Below are 13,310 nucleotides of genomic sequence, written 5' to 3'. Positions count from 1 at the left end.
CAGTTACTCAACAGTTTGACTGATACACCATTTACCTCAACCAGGCTGGCTCCCCATTAGTCAAATCTACAAAGACAGCCTTTGATTTGAGGCACTGCGGCATATATATACATATATATGTATATGTATATATATGTAATGTATCAGTAGGTAGTGTGATCAGCCGACACAAAGGTGTTATTTGGTTTCATGCATCCAGCACATAAATATATGGTGGGGACTACACTAAGTCAAGCAAAGCATAGCAGGCATGGACTGTTGGGTTTTGGAGGTACAGGCTCATTCTGTTGTTAGACAATAGTAATGTGTGTGATGTTATATCTTGTAGGTATATAACATACAGTTCAGAACCAGGCACAAGTCACATCTATCTGTTTTGTATAACCTAAGCATGCATTTTAACAGCTTCAACATGTGAGACGACTCAGTTTGTGACAATATCCCTTCCCATTCCCCTTTTTTCCTTTACACCATCCTCCTGGCACTTCTGTGTTGTTGCAATGATAAATCCCCACCCCACACCCACAGTTAAATGTCCCAGTGTGACAGAAAACACAGAAGAGACAAGCTTTTGCCAGACACACAACACAGAGTGTACAGGACTGTCACATTGTTAGGAGGGACGACGATTAACGTGTAGAACAAACTGCCAAACAACAAAAGGAAACAAAACAAGAAACTGGAGGGAGTCAACAGAGAAAAACACCATGGTCAACTACTCCCAGACCCACTGTGACACCCACACCTCTACTCCCACCCTCCCTTTGTGTTTTGTAAATGTCAACGCTTTTCTTTCAGGTTCAGAGTGGACAAGCTGGGATGTCAGGCCGCGGTGAGGCAGAGGAGAGAAGAGCATGATAAGGATTTTGACACTAACACATCCCTTGGATTCATCTCCATCTGCTTCTGTCTCGAGCATAGAAAGCGGATGACAAATACAGCTGTGCTAACACCATTTGCAATCACAGCTCGGCTGCACAGCTTTGTAAATGTCACCTCACTCTGCCTGTCAGACTTCACACCGTCAGATTCAGCATCTGATTTGGCACAAAGGAGTTGGGGATAGAGGGGAGGATAACAGAGGTTCATCTTTGTTGTCATTAGTTACTGTTTTATTGTATATTTAAGGCACTTTTGATGGCAGGACAACAAAACGCTTTTCACCTCTTAAGCACTTTAACTGTGACATTCCTGAGAAATGCATTTCATACCCAATTCTTATTTTTTTCTCCATCCATTCAACAATATTCAGGTGTTTGTGTGCTTGTATTGTAGCATCAGTTGCTGAGTTTTGTATAACCTTGGAGTGCTGTGTGGATGTATTCTAGCTGCATCAGAGTTGGTGATGGCTCAGCCTCCTACACTGCTTTTATTAATAGAAATGGACTGAGGCAAGGCTTCGCTTAGCTCCCTGTCCCTGCTGACACACACCAGTGTTGTAAACACACACGCTACCCTTGTCTGAGTCCTTTGGTCCTTGTTTGTTCTTCTTTTTTTCCTCTTTTCGATCTTTAACATTGTCCATATGTTCCCTCGCCTTTCACGTCACATTACTTTCATTTGATATTCAGTTTCTTCTCCTTTGCAATTTGCTTCGCTGCAGTCTCCAAATGGATATAATGCACTTCTCTAATCAGCTTTGCTTGTTGAATTGAGATGATCTGATTAGATCACATGAGTATTGCAGATCCCGCGGTAAAACTGAACTCATTCTATCTAATTCATTCCCTGAGTGACCTGAAAGTTGGGCTATCGGCAAATCAAAATCCACTAACAGTAGCATGCACACAGCCAAACTCCAAATGCATTAAGCACCAGTAAAAAAACCAGGAGTCAGCTACTGTAATTCTGACAGACAGCCAGCATACTGAGGGGATTAAATAAATATCCCAGCATGTATGATGGAGTTAAGTCTCACTGTCTGAGCGGTGAAAAAAATCCAACAAAAATATGTGTCTTTTGTCTTTCTGCCATCCATCTGCATGTGCGTTCACTTTGAGTCAACTTCCCAGCAGGCTGTCATGACTCTATCTGATATGGCTGACCTACATGTGAGCAAGTTCCCCGCAGGAGAGGGAGCTTAGCGAATAATAATGTTGAACAGCCAGTGCCAGATAAAAGCTAATTTAGCACAGCGCTCTGCAGGAGAGGTGGCACTGCAGCGAAAATGCAGCAGGACCAGAGGGGGAAAACAAGGCAGCAGTGGGCTGGCTCTCCACGCAGAGCCATGTACAGACAAGGGTACCATGCAGTACATATATAGTAGCATGATGTACCCATTTTACAGAACAAGCATGACTGCCTCCCTGAAAACATTTCACTGCGCATGTGGCTTAACCCAGTTTTCAACTCCCAGGAACAACACAGATCACTCCTGTTTTTCCTCCTTTGCTTTGAATGTGTCATACTGTCATTTTCATCTTCTCGTGGTGCGTTTACTGCCTTCCTTCTGGCATTTGACAATTTGTCATTCTTTCTTCTGTTTCTTCTTTTCTCATGCAAGAAGGACTTATTATTATTATTATTATTATTATTATTATTATTATTATTATTGCTGTAATCATCCTGAAAGTGGCATACACGGCTATTTCTTGCTGCTCACAAGTGCAAAATATATTAAAGTGGCTCTTGAATATTTTGGCACAATAACGATATTGCTGTGTACAAATACAAAATTGAGGTTTGCGTTACTTTTGCCTTTTGGAAATGCATCTCTCTCAAGATGAATCTTCTCTCATTCAAAGAAGAATGAATGAGAATGAGTCACACAAGAGAGAAAATATTTCTTCCCAGATTATTTGACATTTTTAAAATAAGACAAATTCTTATGTCTATCTGCTGGTTACCAGAAAAAGCCCCAGGACTTTCTACTGCTTGTGGTAAATAAAACAGAAAAAAGTTCATCATCACCATCAACATCATCAACATCACCTTCATTGTTAATATCAGCACCATCATGTGTAGCATTGCTGTTATGAGTTGCATTGTCATGCATGCATGAGCATTCAAAGGGTCATGCTCGCCAGTCATTCCATGTCATTGGCGCTTGGTGGTTCAAAAATGGTAGAGAGGGGAAGGGGGTGCTCAGGGGGAAACAAAAAAATCTTGTTGCCTGCAAAGAGGTGAGGATCTACTGGATGTTAGAGCGGTGTGGTGGTGGTGGTAGAGATCATGCAGATGAGGAGAAGTGTCAAACAGTCCTGGACCTGGCTGACCGAAGGCATTTTGGGACCAAGATCATTGAATTTCCAGCTGGAGTCAATACATAAAATGATCTGAGTGCCAAGATGCTTTGGGAGCCCCAGCCCTGCTCTTTTGGTTGAATTTTAGTGATTTTACAGTTGGGAGGGCCAGCATCTACAGGTTTATCATTGTAGAAGTCCCCTCTTCCCATCTCTTTGAATTAAATCAAACTCTTTTGATGGAATTAGTGCAAATGCTAAAAGTTGGATGTCTACAATGACTCCACCTGCATGTAGATGACTCCCATTATAAAGGTGTTTGGAGAAGAGGGAGTTTCGAGAATAGGGCACCTGGAGAAGGGCACTCGATAGAAGGGCCTTAAGAGAGGCACTTACTGATGAACCATGGCCTTGGCTGAGTGAAGAAGAACTTATGTGGAGGACTTTTTGAGATTGCCTTTATAGCAATTGGGTCTCGCAAGTCTATTTGCATGTCTGACACAACTGTGCAACAGCAGCAGTGAAGTGTTAAGTATGCTTGGGTAGAGTGTTTACATGGTTACATGGTGCATGCCGGTTGCAAATTGGAAGTACTGTATTGGCGCAACTTCTCTGAGGCCAATCATGTAGCAGTGGCTCAGACTGTAGGACTATGGGATGCTTGCCAGTCATAGAAGTATGAATTCAGGGACATTGTATGTCTGCAGACCAATCTAGGAGAAATGGCGCAATAACAACCCAAGGCTGCTGCATGTGTCCGCAATTATCGACAGTATATTTCTGCACATTGTCAGAATTTCCATCAAAGTCGAACTGAAATTAAAACTCAGTCTTCCTCAGAAATCAGTGCCTATATCCTTGGCACTTCTTGTTGTTGTGTTTTTTTAAAAATGAGAACTTCCACAAAGAATAGCATGCCTTAGATTTGGACCCATAAAAGAGAGCCAGCTAATGTTAGCTAAACACATCACAGAGTGTATGGGTAAAAAACGAATGTCTGTTGGAATCAGGCCTGTCATTAGCAGGCTAAGCTAACCAGCCTCCACTTACTGAGAGGAGCTAGTTAGCCTAGCTTGCTAACTCAGTCTTCAAGTGGAATATAAACTTAACAGGTCCACTCAAAGGACATCTTAAATTGCTAACAGTACATAAACAGAGCTTTTTGGGCTTGTTGAAACTGTAATTTTTTTTGCTGAAAAAGCAATCCAATGTGCATTGCAAGTGGACACAATTAGCCAATCAGAGACACAGGTGGGACTAACAGCGTTGTCAAGCTGTCAAGCTGGAACAAAGGAGGAATAACAATAACAGTGGCGACTGCTATAGACAAGATAGATGCTGCTATGGTGGCTATTCTTCGCCCTACATCGTAGTTTGTTTTTACTTCGCTGCACCGCACTCTCAAGGCCAGACAAACCAGCATTCTGGCATGGCTATGCATTAGTGTCGATGTAAAATGACGTTAGATTCAGGGGGATACCTTGATTTCTAGTGATTGGTTAGGGAAAAATTGAATTCCCCATGCCGTATGGAAGTTGGTTAGAGTAGAAGCAATGTCAGACTGAAGATGGAAACAGTATAATCATCCACAATAGTTGCAGTTTAGTAGTTTTTCCCTTCACAAAAAGTGAGGAGAATTCCAATTTCAGTTCGACTTCAAGTTCACTGTGCATGTTTATGTGTGTGAGAGAGGAAGTAGTTGAAGGCACATCATGGCCTCCTGTGCCCACCTCATATGGATGTGAAAGGGGCGTACAGTCAGAGGTTATTTGGAGCTGGAGCAGAGCGGACTATTGGCTGATGGCCATCGTGATGTCACTTCTACCTCGATTATATTCTGACTTCTTAGATATTTATTCTTATTTTCGAATGGCAGGCAGGCAGGCAGGCAAGCAACACCTACTTGTTACATGGACAGGAGCAAAGACCACAGAATTTCCCTAGATCGTTCAAATTCTTTTCTGCATCCTTCATGTCCTTATTGATTTGGTCCATTCCCTCCTCGATGCGCTCCAGTTGCTCTGATTAAACACAAGTCATTTATCCCCCACAGAATGAAGCACGAGAAGAGAAAGAGGAAGGGAGAGGAGAGGAAGAGAGAGATAAAGAGAGGACAAAGGAGAGAAGACAACAACTTCAGACACTCACTGTGACGAAAGAAAATAAAACAAAAAAGAAAAAAAAGAGGAAAAAACTGGACGCCACCACATATGTAAAGGGCCTTTGGGGCACGTTGTCAGTACCTACTTGTTACATGGACATATGAAAAGCCCACAGCATTTCCCTAAATCTTTTAAATTTTTCTCGGCTTCCTTCATGTCTTGGTTGATATGGTTCATGCCATCTTCAACACGATCGAGTTGCTCTGGTCAGGACAAAGGATGACAGTAGTGGAATGAATTTCATTGACTGATTGACAGAAATATGAGTTATGATGAGCAGTCAGTGAGTCATGTGTGTGTACTCTGGTGTGTATGTGCATCTTGTATCAGGGTGACAGATCAAGACTGAACTCTACTGAGTGCATCAATTTGGTGAGATAAAATACAACTATGTGCACTTATGGAGTGTTTGGGCCACAGAATGGTATAAAAAACACAAATAAAATCAAATAATGACAGTGAATACTATTTCTAGACGTTCTTGGTGAATTCTGTGTTAAAATTGAAATCTTTCAATAGTGATGTTACAGGAATAGTCCAACATTTTGAGTCATATGCTTCGCTCTCCAGCTGAGAGTTAAAAGAGAAGATTCACTGCACTTCATGCAGAGCTAAGCTAACCACTAATGAAGCCAATAGCTTCATAGTTAGCAAGTGGTATCGATCCTCTCATCTAAAGAGCAAATATATTTCCCAAAATGTCAAACTATTTCCAATAACACATGTTAAGTGTTGAAGTGCCGAATAAGTGCTTGCTACCTTGCAGTTGAAATCCTTGCAACTGTGCTCAGAGCAAATGATTAATGATTTCACCAGACCAAAGCAAAGAAATCTCACTTGAGAGCTGTTTAATGTGGTGCCAGCATCATGCCACATGGACTGTTTTTTCCCTCTTGTCAAGACGTTTTCTGCTGGGACAGTGAGCTAAAGTTGCTCCTTTATGCTGTTCAGATAGACAAAATAATATGTCCCTGCTGACTAATGAAATGATTTAAATGAGCAGCGTTGCATCACAGTGTAATATTACACATTCTTTGGTCTGACGAGCCACTATACAAACCAGGTACTGGAATTATTCAAATAACACGCATAAATATGAGTGGCTACATGGCTCGTATGGACTGTATCAAGGCATACACATGGTGAACATACCTTTTCACTTTAGAGAGCCTTTCAGAGACTGCTTAAACTTGCTAAACTACTTGCTGCCTACAGTACTGCCACAATGGAGTGAATAAAACTGGCTTAGTTAACTGAAGCCTGCCTGTGTTGCTTTGTCTGTCCTCGCAACGTTCAAGGTAACGGAAAGGATTTCAAGTATGATTGGATTCTGGTTTATGAGCGTCAGGGCCTTTGTCATGCTGATGTGGTGGATGGTGGGTTGGTGACGGTTCCACGGCACAAAGAATTTTCCATCCTGATTGTGATTAAAGGGGAGTACAGTGCGGGCAGAGTGTGAAGAGTGAGGCACAGTTAAATATGGAGGGGATTCAAAAATCAGTTCATTGACTTTTTCAGATTTGTAAAATCCCTGGTTGGCATGCATTTATGTAAATATATTCAACCAAGAACGGATCCATGTTGAGTAGGTGTTATTAGAATGAAGTGGGGTAATGGCAGTGAGCATGCTGCCCTCAATAAAGAGTGACTGTTAAGAAAAAATGGTCAGTGGCTAAAAGTTTTCTGTTTCACCAAAAGCAAACCTTACATCCTTTAATAACGCTCTCCAGTATCAATTACCATAGACCTACAGGCTGTGCTGCCTGCACCAAGTCAATAACACAGGGTCAGAGGTCAGCCAGGCTTATAGCCGCCTCTGTGTCCAGCCTGCCTTTGCAATTGGTTTTGGAGTGGTGATGCTGCAGCTGTAGAATAGTGCTGTGGACACTAGGGATGATGGGATAAATGGATGGTCAGAGGAGGGATAGAGCTTTCATCCCCATGAGTGAACGGCCGTGTTGGTGCAATTAAGGCTCTCTCTTCCAGGACTGATGAATTGATTCACATGCCTTTCAGCCAATGGGAGAGCTGAGGGCCTCCATAGAGCCAAGTGAAGCACAAGGTGCAGCTTCAAAGTATCGCCATCATCTGTTTGATGTTGCACACTGGAAAGCTTGTTCTTTAATGTGGGTTGTTGTCTTGCTCAGTAACAAACTGCATCTAACCAGGGATTGTACAAAGCAGCATATGGGTTGATAGAGAGGTGACTGGATATTTTGTCATTACCAGCTAATTCGATCGTTTTTTCTTATCCACCTCTTGAATTCTTACACTTCCGGACTGTTAGCAGGACCCTTTTATCTGATCTCAGACCTGCTTGCGCATTTAGGCTCCCATGAGCAGTTACAGTAAAAGGCTAAAGATCGGTTGGCCAAATTGTGATAATTCAAGAATCAGCATTCCGCTTATTTTGCATTAAAGCTCATTAGCTGATGTGGTAAAATGTAAAATCTGTTGGCTGTGAATTCAAGGTTACCAAGCCAACATGACTGCATTATAATCATTTGAACATCCAGTTTTCCTCAGTAATTCCAGGGAAGATTACAGCACAAACAGATCCAAGAACAGCCCAGAGGTCACTGACTGCCACAGAGACAAACATGTTAACCTGACTGGATTCTGGACAATGAATCATTTATTTTGGTGTTGAGCTGTAGGGGTTTGGCACTGCAGTGGCTGGCATTAAAGACTCTTCTGTTAATATTTTAGAAGTTTGAAGACTTCCTTCTGCTATCTCTGTTAGCTAATGAAAATAAGAAAAAGCTGCTGGCAAATCAAATGCAGTAAAGGCAAACCAAAGGGGGAAAAAAAACAAAAAAACGTTAGTCAACGCAAACGAAGGATAAAGGAAGCTGAAAGAAAGAAAATTTCCCCAAAGTTATACGGGCACTCTCTATCAATCAAATAAACCATGCATTAAATCAAACCCTAATCGGACAATATTACTGTAAAAAAAAAAAAAAAATTAGGAAAAAATGAATTAGTTTGGAAATGCATTTAAATGAAAACAAGCAACAGCATATGAAACAATTCATCCATTCACAAGTGTTTTGATACCATAGATTTAACACCAACATCACATTGTATAAATACTAATGCCCCTTGTGGTGCTGCTAGTATGTGAATAATCATAATTTCTTACTTTTACTAATACAGGATTATCACAGCGGCTTTGTTGAACGTGAGTAGCTCAGTCATTGATGCTTTTATACATTCACCATCTCCCCTCTTGCTTGCTTACCTCCCTGCTCGTCCAGCATAACCAAAGTCCTGATGCCGGCATCTTTGCTCTATTCCCCAAAGACGGCCAGGTAGAAATGAAGAGTGGGGGAGGGAGGACAAATAAAATGAAATAGAGGTCAGTAATGAGGTTACAACAGCTTAGGGAATCAGTGGCTGCTGAAAAATAATGAGCCGCCATAAGCAAGTCTCCCTTCACATTTCCCTTCCTTTGGAAAGCTATTGTTTTTTCCACTGCTCTTTCTTACTGTTTTGCATTCTTTGATAGAAGATTCTTCTTCTGCACTGGTCATTCAAGGACAGTTAGCGCCAAGCTTTGCCTGAATGCCTTTAAATGAACAACTGTGACAAGGCTCATGGTGACATGATTGAGGGAATAGTTCGACATTTGGGGAAATACACTTGCTTTCTTGTGGAGAGCTGGACGGAAAGATCGCTACCACTCCAAGATCTGAGCGCTGAATGTGAAGCTACAGTCAGCGGCTGGTTAGCCTGGATTAGTATAAGAACTGGGAGCGGGAGGCGACAGCTTGTTGGTCTCTAACTAGCTTCACATTTAGCATACAGCCATAAAAGTAGTATCATTTTTTCTCAACTCTCTCCAAGAAAGAAAATTACATCCCAAAATGTTGAACTATTCCATTAAATATCCACAGTGAGAAAATCAAAAGCAGAGCTGGAGAATTGTGAATTTACAACATGGTAACCCATAGGTTTTAGAAAAATGAGCTGCTGGTAGTTAGTCGACCATGTTGTCCGTAAAGCCAAACTACTGGAACATGCCGACACCCAGGGATCATTTTGGTGACGTTCCTGTTCTCCTGAAGGAACAAATCAGAATGTTTCGCTCCGCCAGCATCAGCATACAGGCTGTTATTGATTAGACCATTACACTTTAAGCAGGAAACATGGAAATAGCTCCCAGGAGATTAACAATACTAACACTGATAGCAAAAGAGAGCTCTCATTAAAACGTGACCCCTGCCATTTGACTTCCATGTACAAATGATACAATTAATAACCGACTCTGAGTCAGCAGCTGTTCGACCTTTGGACGATGCATTAGCATTGCTTGAAACCTGGAAGCAAGACTTGTTTCCCCCCCCACGTTTGAAATGTAGATTGTCTGTTGGTCTTCTTTCAGCCGTCAGATTTTCATTTTAATCCCTTCCTTTGACTGTGAAGCATCAGAACAGCTGAGGCTGCATGAGAGCAGCAGTAAAGCTATTAGTCACTGATAGGCTGGGTCAGCTACAGGTTTTGAAGCTGGTAGAAAGAGCGTGAGGAGGAGGAGGATAGCGACACTCGCTTATATGCAACTCTTCTTCCTCTCTGCTTCTGAGAAATACAGCGACGCCACACTGAGATGTGGCACCTGGTTGGACCTGATAGGCATAAATAAGATTATGGCGTCTCAGTGCGCACACACTCGCACTTGCATGCACACACATACACATCATTACACACATCCCCCTGCCTCCTCAGCAGTTTGGGAGGAAAGCCATATTGAAGACTGAGAGTCGAGAGGGGAGCAATAAGGAAACTGGTGTATTAATCAGGCTGTAATTCAGCAAGCCTACATCCAAGAGAAATCCCAAAGCAGTCCAGATGTGTCCCTGGACAAACTCAAAGGGATAATCAGCCATGCCCCATCATGACGACTGGAGGTGGTTCAGTGGTGATTCCTCGTTCAAATCAGGTGGATAGATTCACACATTTTGGCAGATGGGTTGCAAATTTGGAAGTACATAAAATTAGAATTAGAGATTATAGTTGGTGTGCTGTATCATAAAGGAACCTGCAACCATTGAATCAGTGATTTTAAGCTGCATATGTAAATAAAATTGACTCCTCTGATGTTAGAGAAACATCTCTCTTTCATCAAATGATCTTCTATGTACCTTTGGACCAAATAAATGTATTTAATCTACTGTACATACGATAATAATATAGAATATAATAATCTGTATTTGTGACACTGGCCTAATAGTAAGGGGCACGCCACAGTGGTTTGGCTTAGCTGCAGGCAGTTTGAGGGACAAACTGTAGAATTACAGTCGTTTACTCTACAGAATTTCCACTCAGATACGTACAGTAACACTGTTTTACAGCTGAGCAGCTTGTAGTGACCGTGCAGGATGCAATCGATTGCTTAGGAGTGCATCCACTTTGTCGAGTGAAAGCTGTAGAGAAGAGAGGTATTCTCCGGGTGCGCACTGATTTGAAAAATCAGCTACTTTTAATTCAGGAAATACTTTTTTTCTGCTATTGTTGCCATTGCAATTTTCCAGCCCATCATCTCCTATCCTGAGCGATGCTATCATTGAATAGACTGAGCGTTATCTATGAAGCAGGGCACGTCGGCCTGGTGTTAGCTATTCGCGTGATAATGGCAAATGAAAATCTAAAGCAATTTAGTAATGAAGAGACTCCTTTCATATGAGACTTGTATTAGAGTCTGCATATCTGTCAGCCCTCTCACGCTCCCTTCTCTCATTTTCACCCCTCCTCCATCTTTCCGACTGTCTTTTAAACCGGAGGAGGAGGAGGAGGAGGAGGAGGAGGAGGAGGAGCAGTAAACGATCTCCTTTTATTCCTCCCATGTCTCGCTCTCCTTCAGTCTCTCCCCGCCTGCAGTACGGTCGTAGGGTGGAGCTGCGTGATGACATATGTCGACTGATGATCAATATGACCTTGAGATCTGGACCCAGAGCTTGTCAGACACCACTGCCCCCCAGCTGTCTACGCTTTTCTCCTCCCTGCATCCGTCTCCCTCTGTTTCATTCCCTCCATTTCTGTCTGCTTGCTGGCGTGTCAGTCTCTGTTTCTCTTTGACAGTATTATTTATACATGAGCGAATAAAAAGCTATGGATACTGCGCGTATATGTGTGTGTATACATCCTCTCTCTCTCTCACACATTAATTCATTTGGCATAATGTGCTCGTCATTCACGTCATGACTCATGATTCACTCAGACTCATCTGACTAATAGATTCAACAACAGAAGAATATAGTGTATGTTGGAGCTAAATCTTAAATTTGGATTGAGTAGTTTCAGAAATCAATAAGGTGAGCAGCAGCTCGCCCAAATCATTTTTTCTGCCTATGGAATGAGTCAGAGATTTGACTCCAGGTCCAAATGAAAAATGGATCAATATCAATGTCTTCTGGGACCAGCAGGAGAGATATATAAGGAATATCCACTTTCTGGCCCATAGTTAGATTAAAAAGTCCCACTTTATTTGACATGATACTGTCATAACCATGACATGAGATGATCACAACTGTTTCACGATACAGTGGTACAATTTGGACTTGACATTAAGATGTCATTAAATGTTATAAGGCCAGTTCGACAGCTGGGAATGCATTAACCTTTCCGAGATGAGAGAAGTTAGCTTTACTTGTTGCTAAAGTAAGCTAACCACCGGAGACGTCTCAAACAAAGCTGCAATTAAAAATGACATAACTGACACTTAATGACGACAGTACATGACAACATAAATATTCATAAGGACTCCTTCAGGTGTCACGTCTTGGTTATGACAGTCGTGTCAGTCTTATGTACGCCCCTTCAGATAAAGTGTATAAATAACAATAAAAACTGTCATATCTGTTCATTAAATATGAAGCTAAAGCCAGGAGACAGTTAGCTTAGCTGAGCTTGTGCGTGGCTCATAACATCTTGTCTGTTCACGCTAAGCTAACAGTCTCCAAGCTCCACCACAGACGTTAGCACTTAAACCTGTGCAGAGTTACTGCAGACCACCAAGAATCCAAAGAAAACAAGGAGCCTCTGACTGTCCTTGCTGTACCAGTGCACATTCAGCTCTCCTCCTGTGAGACAGCCTGCTGTCTTCATGTGTGCTGCTACAGTCTCTCCCAGTGGAGAAATGTTGTGAGCAGCCTGGTGTTCTTTGTGGAAAATGAGAATAATGGGGACGTTGTGTAAAAACTGTAACTGAAAATCCCTTAATTAATCTTTGAGTTAAGGTCACATCTCTCTTCCCAAACAGCTGAAATGAAAATCTTAATAACAGTAACAGAATTGCAAGACAGGAACAAAATGAAATGTAATATTCAAACTACTAAAACTGTAAGAATTTATATGGTACTGCTGTTTTTTCTTTCATTAAATTCCCTGATTATATGCAAACTCAGTGCACTAAATTCTCTAATTTCTGCAGTTTTTCTGATAGAGTACACACATATAAGCCCGCATACATAAGAGCTTTGCCCCGGGTGTATCTGAGACATGACTGACTTCCTGTGTCATAATGTTAATTTCCTGTTCTTGCTTTAGATTTTATCAGTGAATTCAAAGTTTTCTGGGTTTTTCTTACCTCTTCCACCAGCTGCAGCATACGACGAGTGCTCTCCAGTGACTGCGGGCAAATGAAAGACACAGTTAGACTGAGATCACATGACAGATTCAAACAGCTCCAGCCATCGTAACACAGAAAAAGGACGGTTTGACATCACATCTGTAAAACTGAGAACAAACAAATGCAGTTTGCCTTGGGTTTCCGCAAAAACAACACAATCACGTCTCTGTGCTGTGTATTTTCATTGAATTGAGGATAAGCGAGCCTGTATCACAACAAAGTGGAGTCAATTTGAACAATCAGCGGGACACAGAAAGGATCAATATCTGCCGTTTATCGACATGAACTCAACATGAACTCACAGTGACAGACTGTCTGGGCTGGGAGTATTGAATACGC

General features: G+C 41.8%; 1 protein-coding gene across 2 annotated transcripts in view; it reads right to left on the bottom strand.

The window, feature by feature from the left end:
- snap25a (synaptosome associated protein 25a) overlaps positions 1 to 13,310 on the bottom strand; it is a 34,745-nt gene that overhangs the window by 4,714 nt on the left and 16,721 nt on the right. Inside the window, exons 3-5 of one of the 2 annotated variants that reach the window (XM_070987714.1) lie at positions 12,930 to 12,971; positions 8,586 to 8,634; positions 5,086 to 5,203 (exon numbers count right to left, since the gene is read on the bottom strand). In XM_070987714.1, the coding sequence (XP_070843815.1) occupies positions 5,086 to 5,203; positions 8,586 to 8,634; positions 12,930 to 12,971 (209 nt within the window). Of the gene's footprint in view, positions 1 to 5,085; positions 5,204 to 5,429; positions 5,548 to 8,585; positions 8,635 to 12,929; positions 12,972 to 13,310 lie in introns of both variants that reach the window. The other variant, XM_070987715.1, reaches the window with a different exon arrangement.

This window comes from Chaetodon trifascialis, chromosome 19 (genome assembly GCF_039877785.1).
Source record: "Chaetodon trifascialis isolate fChaTrf1 chromosome 19, fChaTrf1.hap1, whole genome shotgun sequence".
NCBI classification, from domain to species: Eukaryota; Metazoa; Chordata; class Actinopteri; order Chaetodontiformes; family Chaetodontidae; genus Chaetodon; species Chaetodon trifascialis.
The sequence above is the reverse complement of the archived record's forward strand: the minus strand, read 5'-3'. Positions and strand labels throughout refer to the sequence as shown.